Source organism: Equus quagga, chromosome 16, assembly GCF_021613505.1.
Source record: "Equus quagga isolate Etosha38 chromosome 16, UCLA_HA_Equagga_1.0, whole genome shotgun sequence".
NCBI classification, from domain to species: domain Eukaryota; kingdom Metazoa; phylum Chordata; class Mammalia; order Perissodactyla; family Equidae; genus Equus; species Equus quagga.
In genome coordinates this window covers 3854914-3874985 of record NC_060282.1, presented here as the reverse complement: position 1 = coordinate 3874985, position 20072 = coordinate 3854914, and the positions used below count along the sequence as shown (strand labels likewise).

At 48.8% G+C, this 20072-nt stretch overlaps 1 protein-coding gene across 2 annotated transcripts in view; it reads right to left on the bottom strand.

The window, feature by feature from the left end:
- Nucleotides 1–20072, bottom strand: part of AGO2 (argonaute RISC catalytic component 2) — a 117217-nt gene that overhangs the window by 85990 nt on the left and 11155 nt on the right. The window contains exon 1 of one of the 2 annotated variants that reach the window (XM_046642057.1): nucleotides 4267–4419. The exons of the other annotated variant lie outside the window; for it this stretch is intronic. Coding sequence (XP_046498013.1) covers nucleotides 4267–4330 — 64 coding nt within the window. The 5' untranslated portion in view covers nucleotides 4331–4419. Of the gene's footprint in view, nucleotides 1–4266; nucleotides 4420–20072 lie in introns of those variants that run through there. 2 annotated transcript variants of the gene reach the window in all.

Below are 20072 nucleotides of genomic sequence, written 5' to 3'. Positions count from 1 at the left end.
CGCTCTCCCCACCCCGGCTCGCGGTAACCCATGCTCGTGGTCTCCCGGGTTCGCAGTCTCCCCACCCAGGCTCACGGTAGCCCGTACTCACGGTAACCCGGGCTCGCGGTCTCCCCACTCCGGCTTGCAGTCCCCCCACCCAGGCTCGCGGTAACCCGGGCTCACGGTAACCCGGGCTCGCGGTACCCGCACCCCGGCTGGCAGTAATCCGGGCTCGCGGTCCCCTCTTCCTCCCACAGCGCTCACCGTCCCCGCACCCCGGCCCCCGGCCCCCTCCCCCCTGGGCCCACAGTCCACCTCCCCCCAGCGCGCGGTCCCCCGGGGCCCTCAGTGCGCTCCAGCAGGCTGCATGGTCGAGGCCACACCTCCCCACGACGCCACAGAGGGAATAACGCCATCAGAAGAGAGCCCCCAGCCCGAGCGCCTGTGCTTCTGCCTGTCGTTCCCACGAACCGTGGGGGCCGCGCCAGGACCAGTCCTCCACCTACAGACCAGCGCCCAGAGTCAGGGCCACTGCCGCGCAATTCCTCCTCCTCTCCATCAGGAGCTCCCCTCTCACCACGCTATTCCTAAAGGCACACCAACATTCTGCGATTACTCCTATCTTAAAACAAACAGAACAAGACAGAGCAAAGACCTTATACGACAGTAGAGACAAAAACACAGGTCAGGTATAAAACCCCCACGATTAGACAGACAGCCCACCTCAACAGCAACATGCATGCCCCCAAAAAGGAATCACTCTCAACCTATAAACGTGTACTCAGAGATCTTTTCTCTAAAGAATGAAGATAAAGACTGTTCTCAGATAAACAGCGAACCACCAACAGACTCCAGGAACGAAACAATCTTTGGACCCCGCTTCCCCCTCCAACCATCCATCAATCGGTTGCATCTGCCCCTCCCCTCCTAATCCCCGCAGCTCTCTCTCCAGTCAGGCTTCTGGCCCTACCATGCAAGTGAAACAGTCCTTGCAAAATCTCTATGTTGCCACATCATGTGGTCAACCCTCAGCCCACCTGCGCCATCAGCAGCACCTGACAGTCGATCACGCCTCCTCCGTCTGCGTTCGCTTCCTCCAGCGTCTCCTCCCGCCTCACCAGCTGCTCCTCCTCTGTCCCTGGGCCGGTTCCTCCCCTTCCTGCCCTCTCAGTCCTGGACCTTCTAGGACTCCGTCCCTGCACACCAGCTCTGCCCCATCCATCCATCCACAGCACGTCCTTCGCGATCTCGCCTGGCCGTGTGGCTTCCAGCACTGACCGCCACTGGATTCCTCTCTGGTCCGCACGTCCCCATAAGCCTCGGGCTGCCTCTAAGTACCTCAACCTGACATCCAATGGACACCACAGAATCTAATGTGTCCCAAATCAACTCCCACCCTCCCCCACACCTGCTCGCCACAGACACCCCTGCCGGCCCTCGCCCCCTCCCGCTCTCTCCCCACAGACACCCCTGCCCGCCCGCGCCCCCTCCCGCTCTCTCCCCACACCTCTGCAGCGTTTCTTGAAGCAGTCTTCTACACTGGCTGGCTCCAAGTCCCACCCTCTCATTCTCTCTGCCCCTCCCCAAATCAGGCAAATCCCTCCCAACTCCTCTGGACTCATCTGACAGGGTCACCAAAACGCACATTATTACCGCCCCCCCCCCCCCCCCCCCCGCCAGGTGCCTTCATCTCAATCATGAGGCCATCACTCAGGCCAAAATGTGGATGTCATCCCTGACTTTTTCCTTCACATTCACAACCAGCCCATGACTAAATCCTATCGCCTCTGTCTTTAAAATACCTGTACCATGTATCTAGACTCCACCACCTTCACCATCACTGTTAGCACAGGGCCAAGCCATTGCTACCTCCCCGTGGATTATTCCACAATTCCTAATGGGCCCCCTATGTGTCTACAGAGCAGTCAGAGACTGGAAGGCAAACTGTGTCACTCCGCTCAAAACCTCTAGCTGCATCTTATCTCATTCAGAGTAACAGCCAAAGAAATATCAATGCCCCACCCAGCCTCTCCCATCCGCTACTGCTCTCTTTGCCCAGCCGGCCTCCATCCCAGGGCCTTTGCACTTGCCATTTCCTCTGCTTGAGACACTCTTTCCTCAGAGATCTGTGGCTTGCTCACTCACTCATCTCTTTCAGGTCTTTGTTCAAATGTCACCTTCTTAGAGACCACTGCTGACTGCCTTGTTAAAAATGGCACCTGCCCTTCCACCACCTCCTGCTGTTTGTCTCTGCGGCCCTTGCTGCATGGCATATTACATGTTTCAGTCCTCCCTGCGCCAGGGAAACCAGCGAGGGCGCATCCTTAGGTTTTGTTCACTGCTCCACCCCAGCACTTAGAGCCATGCCTGGCAAACAGCAGACTGACGGACATGAACAGCTGTGATGAATGACCTCAGGTAGATTTTCATTTTCTTTTTGCTCCCCCACCATGGCAGAGTCGGCTGGGTGTTCGCCAGTTGGGCTGCCTGTTCTTCCACAGCAAACGGGCATAGGGCTGCCCAGCTAAACTGCGTGTACAGGCTTCCCTTGTGGTCAGGTGTGCAGTAGGCAGAGGCAGGCTGTGGGCAGCCCACGGAAACCCCACCGACCTCCTCCTCCGGGTCTTTCCCCTCCAGGGTGAAGAGCACTCGGCCTGAATCCCACGATGGCTTCACAGAGGGAGCAGAGCATCTAAGCCCACACCCCCCTGGAAATTCACACAAAGGAAAACTAAACTTCTGGCTTTGGATTCCTACAAGAGCCACCATTATTTTGGATCTCTTTGTTTGAAGAGCTTCATGTACCCCAAATAATACAGTCCTCTGGAGTCACCATCTTTTCTGCAATGAACACATAAAGTCTGTATGTTTTTAAACAGAGTGAAGGAGAGGTTAAAAATAAATATTATGAAGGGAACATTTAGCCTCTGTTTATGCTATCTTTTTTGTGATAAACATGGTTTCAAGTTACACATCAAAATACTCCCAGCCTAGACATCTACAGGGTCATTGTCTGCAACACCGCCATTGTAAAGGACAAAAGCATTTCCTCTCCTCGGCGATATATTTAGAAACCAAGTATTTCAACTCAGATTTTGTTATAAGAATACTCCCATGTTTAGTTTAAATTATAATCACTATATTTTGTGAAAAGAAATGTTATTTTAATGTTAATAAAACAGGGCATACATTGAATAGCAATATCATGGTGCTATTTGCAAACAAACAAAGCCAGAAAATTCCTTATATAAGAAAAGCATCTGAAAAGACTAAGTAAAATAAGCTTTAGCTTTGCTTTAAGAAGTAAAATTCGCCGGCATGCTTTAGCAAGGCTCCCGCGGCCGTACCTGCGGGTCAATCCCATTCAGCTGAGCGCTAATTCGACTGCAACGCCCTCACTTGGAAGGAACACGGCTCCCCGAGGGGCTACTTAAAAGCACATTTACCAAATGACAGAAATCGGAAAATTCCCCCAATTTGTACAACTAGAGATTTGAAATGTCACTTCTAAATAGTGGCATCCTGTACAGGTACAATTTTTTTGGAGTCATAATTAATTAGGAGTAAATCTGTTGAAAATCAAGCAGATAAAATGCCCAGGACTGTTGGGCCTCTTTAACCAATTCTTCCGTAAGGGAGACAAGCTCACAACTTAAAATAAATAGAAATGTGTTCTTCAGAAGACTAAAGAAAAAATTAATGATACCTGCACATATCTTGGATTATGCACTGTGCCAAATGCAGAGCACTGGCTATCTTTAAATGACGTAATGATGGCATTTTCTCATCCTCGTCAGGCTCCAGCTACTAGCTAGACTTACATTCATCTGGTCTCTGTAAGGCCTGAGGTGGGGGCCGCTTTCCACAGGGCCCTCTGCAGCTCTGTGAAGACTGGAGACTGGGTCTCCTGAGTCTCGGTGGACCTCATTTAACATAAGGAGGGACCCCAAATGTAATTTTCGGTTGGTCATGGACCAACCAAAAATGCACACCTGGAAGTGGAGTATGCTGGTGCCTTCGGGCTCAGCGCCAGAGTTTGGAAATCTGGGTTCATGAATATGCACGAAATGACCCAGGGCCAGTTCTTTTCTAGTCATATCAAAATCCACATAACATAAAATTTACCATCTTAACCATCTTAAAGTGTACAATGTAGTGGCTTTTAGTATATTCACAATGTTGTCCAACCATCACCACTCATTCCAGAACACTTTCATCACCCCAAAAGGAACCACATCCCCGTTAAGCAGTGAGGCCTCCCTCCAGTTCCTGGCAGCCACTGACCTGCTCTGTGTCTCTGTGGATTCAGCTGCTCTGGGCATTCCACATAAAGGGACTGAGACAGCATGGCTTCTTTCACCCAGCATGTTTTCAAGGTTCCTCCAAGTTGCAGCACATGTCAGAACTTCACTCAGGGCAGTTTAACACATGCTCTCCATGAGGAGTTTGCTCCTAGAACAACGTCCTGGTCACACAGCTGTGGCAGATGGAGTGGACAGCCCACTAATGGCCTCATGCCCTTTGCCCAGTGACCGTTTGGCACCTCCCATCAACTCAGGTGCATGGCCTGCCCTGGCCAATGGAACAGGAGAGAACTTTCCACAACTGTCTGGGGCTTTCAAAGGAGCTTGCGTGTTTCTGCTCACTGTTCTAGGGCCCTGCCTTCTGGGGGATGAGACACGGTGTAGAGCAGCGCTGATGAGCCCAGGCCCTTGAGAGGACACAGCCAAGAAGGCAAAGCTGCCCAGCCGGCCACAGCAGGCCAGAAGCACATCCAGGCGGCCAGGAGACTCAGGCCAAGGGCAGATGTGGTTTGAAGCCGCAGAGTTCTGGGAGCACTAGGTAAATGAGAGCGGAAAACACATTCCTCGAACCACCTGAGTGAGCAGCACGTGCTCTGCACTGCGGGCAGAGTCAGAAGCAGACACGGCCTCTGCCCTGCAGCGTGTTCACCTAGCTGGGAGTTAAACTTCAAGAACTTGAACATCACGTAAGCAATAACGTTTAGGTACATTGGAATTAACAGCTAAGTATGTGACAAACACTGATTCAAACACACCAACAATAAAAAAACATTTTTGAGACGACCGGGAAACCTAAGCAGTAACTGTCTATTTGATGATATTAAGGAGCAGCCATTTCTCAAGATTTGGTATTGGGTTCCGTTTTTAAAGAGTCCTCATCTTTCAGAGACACACACTGAAGTATGTGTGGATAAATGATGAGATATGTGGGATTTCCTTCAAAATGTTCCAGTAAAGAAACAGGACCGGCCACGTGTTGACAAATACGGTTAACGAAGATGAAAGCAACTTTGCAAGAAAAGGGGAGAAAGCGATAAGCCTGCTCCATCAGCCCGGGAGCAAAGCGAGAGCGGGGCCTGCCAGGGCTGCCGGGCAGGGGAAGCGCTGGCTCGCGGAGGGACATGGCCATCAGCTCCCACAAAATGACGCAAGGTGCCAAAAGCAACTGTGTTTTCTCCCCTCTGCTTAATATTCCATGCCTTCAAGTCTTGAAATATTCTAAATACAACCAACACTATAAACTAATTATGCAGAATGTTGTTTTTTCATGAGTATAAATCAGTTATGCTCACAGTAAAAAATTTACAACTTAGAAAGGTTTACCAAACATACGGTAAGATTTTCCCATAATTACACATATAGAGAAACGACACTGAAGAACACTGTCCTTCCAGAACATCAACCACATGTTAATTCGCCTAAAGAAAGCAGGCAGATTCCAATCCCTCAGGAGGGGGCTCGGGGAGATTCCTCAGCAGAACGTTTCCAACACGCGTGGGGTGGGCTCCCACAGGGGCACCTGGCTCCACCCACTGCTCTCCCTTCCCACAAAAGCAAACCAGGAACAGCGGCGACATTCTTCAAAAGCTGATGGCTCTCAGCACGAGGTGGAGGACAGCCAAACTGTCCTATACATCCCCTGACAAAGAAGCCACACGTTTATAATTCTGGCAAGACTTGAAGGCATAGCAAATTAAGAATTTTATAATTAAAAAATATAATATTCAGAGGCTGGCCCCATGGCTAAGCGGGTAAGATTGCATGCTCTGATCGGAGGCCCAGGGTTTCGCCGGTTCGGATCCTGGGCGAGGATGTGGCACCGATCGTCAGGCCATGCTGAGGTGGCGTCCCACATGCCACAACTAGAAGGACCTACAGCTAGAACATACAACTATGTACCAGGGGGATTTGGGGAGAAAAAGCAGAAAAAAATATATAATATTTGGAAACAACCCCAAATGTCCATCAACAAATGAATGGATAAAACAAAACGTGGTACATCCCTGCAATGGAATACTCTCCGGGCACGAAAAGGAGCAAAGCACTGAAACAGGCTACAACGTGGGCGAACCCTGACAACACCACTGGGTGAAAGAACCAGACGCAAAAGACCACCTGCTGTATGATTCCATTTATACGAAACGTCTAGAACAGGCAGATACACTGAGACAGAAGGCACGTTAGCTGTGGCCAGCAGCTGGGGGAGGGCAGAACAGAGAGTGACAGTTAATGGATGCAGGGTTTCTGTTTAGGGGGATGAAAAAGTTCTGGAACTAGGTAAGAGCTGGTTTGAAAACACTGTGAATGTACTTAACGACCCTGAATAATATACTCTAATGGTAAATTTTATGTTATATGTATTTTCTATGCATACACACCTATATAGCATATTTAATCAGTGTATTTCTCAGCACTGAGCTCCTTTCCTCCTCAGAGAGGAATTGGAGCCTTCCTCTGTGGTCCCCGGTGAAGAAGGCACCTACTGGATGAATCACCAGCACTAACAGATCTTTAACCAAACACATAAAAATACAGTGGTAATTTGGGGCTTTGTGAGCTATATCTTGAGAAAATAAAGCTGTTGGGTTTTTTTTTTTTACTATTAGTGTTATACAAGATAGAGACAACCAATCAGAACATGCATTTCTGCACTTTTCTTTTACTCTATTAATATACCATCTTTATTCTCATTCAGCCACACAACCCAGGAAGGCCCCGCCTCCCCCTAGTGCAGTAACACGAGTTCTTCAGGACGCGGGCCATGTCCACCTCTATTCTCTTTCTACAATTGTCCGTGGACCCTGTGCCCTCTTCTTGGAGCTACCCAGGCCGAGCAGGCTGCCCGCAGGCAGGGCGGACGCCTAGCCAGCGGAGGGACGGAGCACACACCTCTTGCCTGCAAACTCCGGAGCACGGCGAGGGCCCAGGGAAGGGCACAGCTGGCAGAACGCGGTGCGTCATTCGGAAACCTCACCTAGATGCGTCATTCGGAAACCTCACCTAGACCAGAGCTGCCTGCGGCAACGGGGGCGGGCCGCAGCCCCGAGAAAACCAGGTCCTGCGCTCCTGGCTGGCAGAGCTTTCGACCTACCATCCCTAAAAAACCAGAAGTCCTAAATGCCAAAGGGGCCAGATGAAAGCAGTCACAGGGGCACGCCTCTGCCAGATTTCTTTCTTTCCAATCCCTGCAAAGAGTGACACACAGCGTCATTCGCTGGGTCTCAAAGCAGAGTGTTCTGAGCAGCTGAACAGGCCTCTGGGCCGTCAGGGCGGCTGCAAGGAGTGTCCTCCCCATCAGATTAGTGCAGCTGAGCAAAGCTGCCATTCACAAAGCCCTCGTCCAGCGCCAGGCTGGCCAACATCCGGCCACCCGTCTGACCGGCCACAGCATCCCAGCCAGCCACGTTTGGTGCTCCTCCTTCCCGCTTAGAACCTCTGGCTGCACGGCAGCTTCTCTCCACACCCCTGCGGTGGCACCTGCGGGTCTGGCTCACCACCCCTCTGTGTACCAAACACCCCCCAGATCCTAAGAACTGCTCAGCTCAGGGAATGTCTATCGAGCCTCTGCCAGGGCAAGAGTCTGAGAGCGGAGCAGGATCTGAGTTCAGGGCCTCACAGCCCCCACTCTGAGAGGCTGCTCCTGTCATGGAGGAGACAGGCCTGGGAGACCAGGTACAACATGAGGTGAAGCGAAATAAATACTCGGGAACAAGTCAACTGCTTTTTGACTCTAGAGGAGACTGAGGCATCCGTACTTAGCTAATTGGCAAGGTTCCATAAGAAACCCATTTTAAGCAGATCCAGGAAAGGAGAAATTTCCATCAGCAGGAAAGGGGGGACAGGACCAGCACCACAACCGAGGATCCATGCAGCGTCACCACCAGAAGTGCGATGGGATGTGCCCAGTGCGGGTGAGAGGGCTGATGAGGGAGAGGAGTGGGCTGGGTGAGGTCACAGAGTGACCGGACACCACGCTCCAGGGGTTGGAATGTTTTCTATAAATAGCCGGCAACCTTTGCGACTGTCCAAGTGGGCAGTGTGACCACAGCAGAGTGGGTGCAGCAGCCTCCCGCCCACTGCCTCTGCCCTTGCCGCTTCCTAGGTCTGCCCTCCTCCCTCCAGGCCTCGCTTTAGCCAACTGTGTGCTGCTCCCCACTCGAGCTTCTCCTCTGCCCGCACGCTTCCTGCGAGTACACGGCTGAGGTGCAGCTCCCAAGGACTCTGCCGTCTATCTAACGAGGCCTTCCCTAACCACTCTACCTGCAGACTCCTTGCACCAAACGCACTATACCCTTTATCCACTGCTTGTCTGCCTGTCTCACCACTAGATCATAAGCTCCCTGAGAGCAAGAATGATCTGCTCTGGGCTGCCTTCCCTTCAGCATCAAAGACAGGGCCCAGCACAGAGCAGGGGCCCCACACATGGAAGGCAGGCAGGCAGGCATGCAGGCTGACCACAGAGACAAGAGGTCGGAGCACAGAGGACGCTGCACTAAACCTCGCAGGAGATAGTGAGGTTTCTGTCCTTGTCCCTGGGCCAAGGCCATGACGAGACAGCAGATAAGTAAGCACAACTCTCTATCACAATTTTCAAACACTTGGAAGTGACTGCCAGCTGGTTAAGAATCAATTAGAACACTTTCCTCTATGTAGGTCACACTATTCACTCATATTTTTCTAGAGCAGGTCAGAAGCTACTAGCAACACATAAAAACCATTCTAAAATGCAGCCACAGTGACAACGCTTCACCTAAGCACACCCACCAACACACCTCCAAGTGGGCTTCTGGCTGTTTCTTAGAGAGACGGGGATACACTTTATTTTTAAATACAGTGGAAATAAGGACAAGCAGGACAGGTGGCAGGGATGGGGTCTTTTTCCATGGCCCACAAAAATGTTTCAAACTCATTCTGGATACTAGCCAGGAATGGAAGGCCCTTTCCAACTGCTAACCTCTCTTAGATGAGCACCCTAACTCCACGTGCACCTAATTTTTAGAAAAACCCATCAGCATCAACTGATAAACAAAGGTTTTCTTAATAGGACTTTTACAAACACCTCCCCAAAAAGCACAAACAGAATTTCAACAAACTAAAGACAACACTCAGTAAAGCTGCCTATTTTCACAAAGCAGCCTGTGAGACCGAGGAAGAGCCCAACTCTTTCGCCAACAACTCAAAACACAGACCCAGCCTGAGACCCCGGGAAGACAGCAGCCTGCAGGGCCCCATTTCCTGCCGCACCAGAGCCGGGGAGCCCTTTCCCCACCCACACCTGCTCCAAGGAACAGGCCATGCAAAGAGCCTGAGAACAGAGGACAGCCCCCAAACCCCTCTTGTAGTCACAGCCACATAAATGAGAACTCAGACTTCTTGGGTGGTTTTATTAAAACCTATTTGTAAGTCGTGATACAATTTAATTAAAGGGGAACATCTCTCTAACACACACTGGCAGGAAGTAGTCTGTAGACTGAAACAGAACAGCTTTTAGGATTCTCCTAATCCAGCAGTTCTCAAACAGTGGCCCTGGGAACTTCTGAGGGGTCCCCAAGATCAATACTATTTTCATCAACATGCTAAGATGGGATTTGCCCTTCGTTGTGCTGACAACTGCACCGACGGTTCCACAGCACCAAGCACGGCAGGGGCGCCAAACGGTGCCCTTGTCCACTGGGTCCATCGCCAGAATACACACTCTCAGTAAGACGGGGAAAAGCCAGTCCCCCTAGAAATGTCCTTAATGAAACAGTGAAAGCACTAATTTTATGAAACACTGACTCTTAAGCCTTTTCAACATCTGTGTGAGGAACAGGAAGCACACACATCCCTGAGTCTGACGGCTGTCTTGAGGAAAAGCCCTCGTGGGACTATCCAGCTGTGAGCTGAACTTCCTTTTTCACAGAAGACTGGAGCTGGGCGTTGGACAGACACTTTCTCAAAATTGAACCAGGGCCTGCCACTGCTGGGAAAAAGATGCCAGTATCTGCTGCAATGATAAAATTCACGCTTTAACATGAAACTTAGAATTGTGGAAAACTTTTATATCCCATCATGAGCTTAAAGCTTCCAAATACTTAGACTTCTGATGAGACCGGTGGTGACGTTCGTGTGCGATGAAATGCGTCAGCGTTTGGAAGACCTGCGTAAGTCAGTGGACCAACGTCTTCCAAGGCTCCGTGCACGATGTCACGGCCACACTCACACTGCAGCTGATATGGTTTTGGATCCTACGCTGAAACTAACTTTCAAGAAACTAAGACTTGCTGAGTTTGGTTGTGAGAGCAGAGAAGAATATCTACAATTATCTGAAAAGCCTGCTAAAATACTACTCCTTTTTAGTTATCTATCTGTGTGAGGCCACATTTTTTCCATATACTTCAACCAAAACAACACATCCCAGTAGACTGATCGCAGAAGCCAACTGCTGCTTTTATTAAGCCAAACCCTAAGGAGATTTACGAAAAATGGAATAACAGTATCATTCTTCTCATTACATATTTTTTGTAGTTTTATAAAATTATCTTTCATAAAAATGATACGTTACATATGGAATTTCTTATCATCACATTACATTAACTATTTTTAAAACTCATTTTTAATTTCTAATACAATAAATATTAAAAAACATAACCCACCCAAAGGATCTTTGGGGTCCTTGATAATTTGAGAATATAAAGAGGCCCTGACACAAAAAGGCTGCAGAACCACTGTCTGAATTTGTCATTTTGCGGGTGTGGACTGTTGTCCAGAGTCCCTTCTGCAAACAAAGTGGCTCTGCCTCAGGTTTCTCCAGGAACAAGGGTGATGCTGCAGCTTTCAGCGACACGCAGAAACCTCTGCTCAAGCATGCAGACATCCTGATCTGGTTCCCACCAGATGATAAGAACAGCAACCACACGGGTTAGCTGGTAGAGGACTGGCTGGCTAGACCCATTCCAGGTAACTAAGCTCTCTGAGCTCCCGTGAGCAGGCCAGACAGAGCGGTCTAGGCCGGAGTCAGTCCCCTCCGGTGCTGCGTCTCGCTGACGTGGGAGGTGTGAAGCCAGAGGAAGCCTGCACTCGACAGCCCACTCTCTAGGAAACTACCACCCAAAAAGGGAAACGGACACACAGGGGAAATTCCAGGGGAGTAAACAACAGTTAATCATCAGTAAACATGGAAGCAGTCCACGCTTGTTCCAAAGGACTGAAATGATCCACAAGAGCGCTCAAGGGGTTAATGTTACAAATGTCCTTGGAGTGACCCAGTCAGTATTCTCCTAATACAAACCCAGAAGGGAGAGGGAGGCGGGTACGCAAGTCTGCGCAAGGACTGAACTTTCGGAATCCTCTCACACAGGGACCAGGGCGCATGCCCCGTACTTCGTTTTTTTGGCAGGTTTGGGAAATCACATAACCTCCAAGTTTACCCAGTGACTTCAGTTGAAACAACTATTTATCAAGTGCTCCACACGAAGACAGCAAACATCCTTCCCTTCAAAATACATATTTCCCCAGGGGAAAGAGCTGAGCAAACAGGTGTCCTTCACTGCGTCCAGCAACCAAACAGCCTACTCGCCTGGCTCCTAAGCTGCAAGATTACAGGATCCATAACCGTTCCGTACCAGCCTTGGGATCCTGACCGGCTACGATCTTACAGAGAAGAGAGGAAATCCTCTGAAGACTTTTGGAAATGCCACAATCTGCTTTCTTTTTATTTTTTAGATTAACCTTCAAAAAAAACCCTACAACCCGCCACTGAATTTAGGTCCCCTCCTCCCCGGCACTAACATGCCAAATGCACAAAGACCAGCAACGACACAGCAATGTGGAACCAGACTTCGGTGCGGCACTGTGCAGTCACCACAGAGGCTAAGGGTGGAGGGAGGTGCACAAGCCAACGCAGGCCACATAAAGCAGAGGGCCACGGGGCACCCCACAGCGCCACGGAAAGTCCACTCTCAACCGTGGCCGTGGGGCCACCTCCCTAAGCGCAGCCCTTTTTATTCGATATAAAAAGAGGAAAATGATACAGAGATTCAGGAGTTGTGCTTTAAAAAGGCCTTTCATCCTATTACCCAATCCTGGTCCTCATCCTTCATAAAAGCATGTGAAAATGATCTCAGCCATCATCAGTAAGTGGCGGGGGGAGCCTAAGAAAACGCCTGAATATTAGCAAAGGGGTGGTTAATGGAAATTCCTCTGAAGTGTTCAGAGTTCTGTAGGGTCAGCCTCACCAAGTGCATCAGAGAAAGTCACAGCCCGAAAAGGACTCAAATCCATGGTTAACGAAAAGGAAGCAAAAAGTAAAACTCAAGTCAGCGTTCATTAATTCAAAAGAAGGTCCTAAAAAAAAAAAAAAAATTCAACTGATTGTTTCATAATGGAAACACTGGAAAATACAAACCCACTTAGTTCCAAGTCAAGTTTTTCCTTTTATTCTTTAATGAAGTTTGTGTTACCAATAAGAATTCTCTTTAAAAGTCCTATACATTGGCACAATTAAGACAAAGCAATGCAAGCTCCTCTCCCCATGTGTTCATTGACCCCAGCGAGTTCCCTGACCTGTCTTGGCCCTCTGGTGTCTAACACCCAGACAACACCCTTGGGGGTCAAGGTCCTAGAACCTGCAGGTGGCTGCCCAGGTCCGAATCTGCGATGCGGCACTTCCTGCTGCATGACCTGAACCTCTCTATGCTTCAGTTTCCTCACTTCCAAGATGGAGAGGATGACCATGCCCACTCTGTCTAGTCGACACACTGTGCGACTGCCTGACACAGAGTGAACACGATGCCCACGTGAGCTGCGGCTGCTGTCGCTATTACTGAACGGACCAGCGCCCTCACCAGCAAGTCTTCACAGCTGAAGCCACTTCCTGAGCCTCAAGCTTCATCTGTGTGATTCTTACGGCCGTCTTCACCACACGCGGACCTGGGGCCATTGATGGTAGGTCACTGCCATTCACTTATTATTTTTGGTGCATTTCCACTATTAACTGTTTCATAAGTCCTGTAATTATGCTGTAAATAGCACTTTATAAGGCTGAAGGTATTGATTTGCCAAATGTAAGCATTTAAAACAGACCACTTTTAAAATAAAATAAACAAAAATGTAATAAAGTGGATAGTGAGACGGCACCTCCCCAGGTCTGCCGGATTCAGATCCGGGTGGCCCAGGACCAGCCGGGCAGCTGCCGCTCCCCGCTCTCAGCCCCCGGGCCCCACGAGCCCAGCGTGTGCCCAGCACACGGCACAGCTTTCACGGCACCGAAGCAACTGCCTGAACAGAGGCAGGCTCAGCGTCAAAGCCACAGCCCCAAAACGAAATGGGGACCTCTCCACTATCAGACCAGTGGCCGACATTTTAGGGACAGAATAAAAGGGCACCACATCAGGTCAGAAATAGTCATTTCTGTGGACTGCAGCATGTTTTGGGGGATAAACACAGGTTAAATGAAATTTTAACATGCTCAGAGTGTTTGGTTTTTCTTTCAGCTGGATGAGTCTCTTGCAAGTGTCTGTTTCCAGCTCTCTACACAGCTTTGTTACAACAGAGACTCCCCTTCCGGGCATCACGGATCCCATCCACGTGGAGGTCTGTTTCGAATTAAAACACGCTATCGAGTTACAGCACTAACGCGTCTGCTTTGTTTCTTTTGCGGCTTTGTTTAGAAAACAACTTTGACATCGTCCAAGCAAACAACTGGGACCAAATGTGGGAACAGTCACTTAGAAGAACAAGAGGAATCTGTTCCCGTTCAAAGAAGGGTATTTTATGAGAAACACATGCTCCACGCCCATCTCTATCGGTCTGTAATCTCCACATGGAGGCAGCTGAGCCCCTGTGGACGTGCCTTCCTGGAACACAGTGGAAAATCCTACAGCCCGACGGCGGTGCGGTCACGCAGGGCTCACTCAGGGCGGTACTGGGCGGACTATATAGGGTTTGCCCTGAGTTGTCCACATGCTTGAACGGGCACCCCCGTCACCAAGCCCAGGACAACTTCTCCACCCCATCGTCCAGGCCAGAGAGGAGACTCCCCCAGGAACCCCACCACCACCTCGTCAGCACCCCACTTTATGCAGCCCTTACCAGTCCCAGGCAACACTAGCACAGACCTACCTCTAAGCCTAATTTTCAAACTCCTCTAAGGAGAACATACTCCGCAAAGGAGCTGCGGCATTTCTTCCACTCACTAATATGATAAGTAACATGCATCGAGCACTTCTAGGCACCAGGAGGCACTTTCCATGTATTAACTCATTTGACCTCCACAATAATAATGACTGTTATTTATGATAATTATAATAATTATATTATGTAATTAACAATCATGACAATCAGTAATAACTACAATGAATAAGTAAAATCAATTTTTTATAACTAAATATATCACTATATTATATATAAAATAATTATTCTGAGAGTTCTATGATAAATAATTTTATATTACTACATAGTTGTTAATTATAACAAAAATCGGTCATATCATCTCCATATTTTCATAGATGAGGAAACAGGCACTGAGAGCTAACGTGATGAGTGAGCCAGGACGCGGAGCCCCTGAAAGTGCCTGTGACCCGAGAGCCTCAGGGTGATGGGCAGCACTCACTGCTCTCCACTCTCAGCCTGGAGATACAGCGCCCACACAGCGGGGGGCTCAGCAGGTGTCCCAGAGCCCACCTGATGCATGAAGTCAGCTTATCACAAGGGGTTTAATGAACCCCTTAGGGAATGGACACGTCTTAGCATTAACTGTTTATATCTAAGTGCCTGTGTGTTCTCACTAAGCAGTCTCTCTATTCCCCCCAGCCCCCGCCCCCCCACACCCCTCCACCAAATAGGTGTTGTCGATCTGCTCTCGTAGTAACTGTGCTAAGCGCTGAGGATGCAGCCACGAGACACGGTCCTGCCCTCTGGCAGCTTATAGTTAGTGAGCGACAGGACACCAAATCCTCCCCTGAACGTCTTACTGGGGACTGTGAAAAACTGCTCCGAAGGGAAAAGGTGTGCTGGGAGTACACGCAAGAACGATGATGACAAAACCAGCAGCTGACAGAAGTGCTCACTGTACACCAGGCATGCGAGCTTATGAACCCGCTGAATCTCCACAATAACTCTTTGAGGGAATTATGATGCCCATTTTACCAAACGAGAAGACTGAGGGACAGAAGGAGAGGCTGATGATGTGCCAATGTCACACAGCTAGGCGGCAAGTAATCAGGAGAGAGGCCACAGCTGGCCACGCTCAGGACCTGTGTCCTGTGGGAAGCCGCCAACTCATCTGAGTGTACTGCCCTCTTCTTTTTACTTTAAACACTGTGGTAAAGATGCCCCCACCCACACACAGCCCACAAATGAGCACTAAGAAATGCTCCAGGGGCCGGGTAAGTGCGCACGTTCCGCTTCGGGAGCCCGGGGTTCGCTGGTTCAGATCCTGGGTGTGGACATGGCACTGCTTGGCAAGCCATGCTGTGGCAGGCGTCCCACATATAAAGGAGAGGAAGATGGGCACGGATGTTAGCTCAGGGCCAGTCTTCCTCAGCAAAAAGAAGAGGATTGGCAGCAGACGTTAGCTCAGGGCTAATCTTCCTCCAAAAAAAAAGGAAAGAAATACTCCAGATATTAGGTGAAAAGGAACAACATAAAATTATAAATGTAGGCTAATGCCAACTATCTATGTACAGATAGAAAAAATGTCTGGAAATAAACACATTAACTATTTCTCCTAAGGAATATTATGAGTGATTTTTTCTTTTTATTTCAGTATCTTCTAAATTCTTTGAAACGAGCACGTATTCTTCTTATCATGAAGACATGAATAATTTCTTTAAAAAACTAGAAACAAAAGGCAACAGTGCCTGTGGTGACAGTCCACACCATGAGAAAATTCTGCGTGGAAAACCTGTGGAGTGATGGGGAGGGGCCAGCACTCCTCCTCTTGCGCTAACAGCTGCTGCTTCTCGCCCTGGAAGGGGCCCCACAGCCTTATCGGTTTCCACGCAGAGCCAATGAGCGAGAGGAGCCGCGCATGCCTGAGATTCTAACTGTGCACGTACAGTCTATCTACACGGAGCAGTCATCACCCTGCATTTAGCAGCAACTGTTACCAAGTCGCTATTCGTGGGCTCTGGCACATTGTTGGTTGCAACTCTAACATTTGCATGGGCAACACCAAGAACAATTCTATACCAGAAGCTAGGGTTCTGACACTCCTCAATTTGTTTCAGATTTTAACGGCAACATGAATAACATTCTCATTTTCTACTCCAGACGACTTATTACCCTCCACAAACATTTACCTGAATTTCTCATATACTAGAAGAACTAGAAGCAAGGACACGAGAGACATAAAACAATCATGCAGTGTAGCATATGCAGGCTCCTAAAGGCATGGCTCAGACAGTAACCACGAGAGCAAAGGGAGTAGAGAACGGAGAAGGCGCACTGAGATTGCGTGTTAAGCACAGTGAAAGGAGCGGGGAAGAAAGGAACCAACCCCAGAACTTGGGAGGACAACGTTTGACCGTATACCAGACAGCTAAACACCAAAGGAGCTAGACACACTTCTGCGTCCTCTCGTTAGCACATTCGTTCCTCCCAGGCACACGGTTAGTAATTCTCAAACTACTTTCTGTGTATGCTAGGGCTGAACAAATAAGCAAATGTATTGTGGATAATGAGAGCCAGACTTCTCACTACCTGATAAAGAAGTTATAAATAAGGACGGGGGGAAGCTAGAATAAACCCTGTGGGAGAGGGCTGGAATCAGAAATATCAGCACGAACTCATGGTTTTTAATGTATATACAGAAGGATAGAGAAATACAGATGTGTATGTACATTATGTGAGTACAAATACATATATTTCCCTGCTGTGTCCGAGAGGATGAGAAGCCAGAGCATTCTAGGAGCAAAGAGCACAGCCAGTGCCCAGATCTTAGCTTCTAACACCATTCTCCAATAAAAGGAACAAGGGCTCCGTGAAGAAATCGAACGGGGCAGGGAAAATACAAGATGAGCCTGGAGTATCTTGTAGGTCCAGAGGGAAATACTCAAACAAGGATGGGCCACCCCTGGTGTTCCACTGGTTAAGTTCAGTCCACTCCACTTTGGAGACCCAGGTTCAGTTCCCAGGTGCAGACCTACCCGCTCTGTCAGCGGCCATGCTGTGCTGGTGGCCCACATACTAAAACAAAATAGAGGAAGATTGCCACAGATCTTAGCTTCGAGTGAATCTTCCTCAGCAAAAAAAATGACGTGGGAAAGGAGACAGGCACCAACCTGAAAGGGCTCCACGTGAAGTCCCAAAGGCCAGGAAAGAATGAGGAATTGTCACAGACTGAAGACAGTGAAGGAGACAGGACAACGAATGCAACGTAGACCCCTTAGCTGGACAGAGGTCCAGAAATGGATACGTGATGTCCAGAAAACAGACATTAGTCAGACGAACAGTGTAACATCTGTAGATTAGGTAAGAGTACTGTATCAAAGTTAATTTCCCACGTTGATAATTGACCTATGATTATATAAGATGACGACATAAGGGGGAAACTGGTATGGGAACTCTGTATTACTTTGGCTACCTTTCTGTAAGTATAAAATTATTTCAAAATAAACGGTTAAGAGAATATTTATGAATGCAATGACACGATGCTTCAAGTAATGGAGGGTGGGTAGAGAGCCGGGGAGAAATGCAGCAAGGCTGGACTGAATTGCTGAACAGAAGGATGGTCACATGGGGTCTCCTTGTATTTTCCCCCCTATTTTTGTGTACATTTGAATTTTTACTTATTAAAAAGTCCTTTAAAACTTTTTCTTAAAGTTTGCAAACTCAACATAAATCTCTGCTTGCTTCTATTAGTGCATTGCATCACCACACATCCAAGCCAAAAAAAAAAAAAAGTCAGACATCTTCCAGACACCCTTCTCTCCCTTAACTCCACATTTGCCCCAGCCTCCATCCTAAGAACCTCGCCAATGTGCCGCTTCTGTGCATCTCCAGCCACTTCCCTCCTGTTCTCCACCCGCAGTCAGTGCGCTCCTTAGAAACACATGTGGCACATGTGCATCTCTCTCACTCACTCCCTAGCATTCTGGAGTAAGACCCTGATGCCCAGAGCAGCCTCTGCCCCCGGGCCAGTCCAGCCCCATCCCAGGCACCCTCCCCAAGCCATGCTCTCAGTCGTATTCCCTCCCTGCTCCTGAAATGCGCTCTCTGCCCCGCTTGCTCTAAAAACACCTGTCATTTTCCATGGATTTGTGGGTGACCATTTGATTCATGTCTATGTTCGTGACTCAGACAGTGAGCTCAGAGGGCAGGAGCCACGTGGGTTTGCATTCATCTCTGTTTCCCCAGCACTGGGCACAGTGCCCAGCACACTGCTGGCACTCAGTATTTACTCAAAGAGTGAACTTCTTTGACGTTAGACACACAAGCCTGGACCCGGGTCTGAGCCCTGGCATTCTTTCCCACCTGTTGTTACAGTATGTTTAGCTTTACTGTGTTTATCTAGAGTCCAGGTGCCAAACACACTCTGCATTCTGGCATAATGAAACGAATGTACCTTATAGCTACTAGGTCGATCTGGGCAAAACATGCTTAAATCTAGTATTTTCTCCACTTTGGTAACTAATAAAATAAGCCAGAAATGGTTTATGACATTTAGAACTTCACTTTCTAAAAGGCAGTGGTGACAATAATAAGCGTTGGTGAGGATGTGGAGAAACTGCACCCTTTAGCACTGCTGGTGGGAGCGCAAAACAGCGCAGCCACTGTGGAAGGCAGCTCCACGGCTCCAACGCCACACAGTGTAACCCAGCAATTCCCTCCTAGGTATGTGCCCAAGAGAACGAGAGCACAAGTCCACACACAAACTGGGACACGAATGTTCACAGCAGCACTATTCACAACAGCCAAAAGGTAGAAACAACCCAAATGTCCATCAACAGAGGAATGGATAAACACATTATGATGCATCCACACAATGGATTATTCAACCACAAAGAGGAATGAAGTGCTGATACACGTACAACATGAACCTGGGAAACAGTATGCTCAGGGAAAGAAGCCAGACATAAAAGGTCACACACTTTATGATCCCACCTACATGAAATATCCAGAACAGGCAAATACATACAGACAGAAAGCAAACTGGTGGTGGCCAGGGGCTGGGGGAGGTGGGGAACGGGGAGTGACTACCAAATGGGAGCAGGGTTTCTTTTTGGGGTGATGAAAATGCTTCGGAACTTGACAGAGGTGATGGTTGCACAGCACTGTAAATGTAGTAAATGCTACTGAATTGTTCACTTTAAAATGGTTTTACGTTATGTGACTTTCACCTCAATTTCTTTTTTGAAAGGCTACAACATTTTGAAGGAACTTCCTCTCTTTGAAACACCTATCATTTTTCTTTTCCCTTTGTTCACAGGGCAGATACTCTCGGAATCCACCACACAAATAATACAAATAGCAGCTGGGAGTAGGCAGGGTCAGCCTCAGAGCTGAGGTGCAGAACCAACGTCCTAACCGTGACAAGTGGGCAGCACAGGAAAGCCGCAGCCAGGGAGGCAGGGGGTGTCTGGAACAGGGGGAAAGAAAAGCCACCGCCTTACACCCAACAGCCATCTCAACACGGACCTAAACATACCTTATTTCAATAAAAATGTGCAAAAATGAAAACTACGCTTCTCCAGTAAGCCCAGACTGGGACTCGGCCTCTTTCTCAACTCGATGCTCCAGGCAGCCAGGTTTCTTAGTCACCAAGCATTTCAAGTGAAATGATTCCCTGAATTCCTGGGGAGGGCG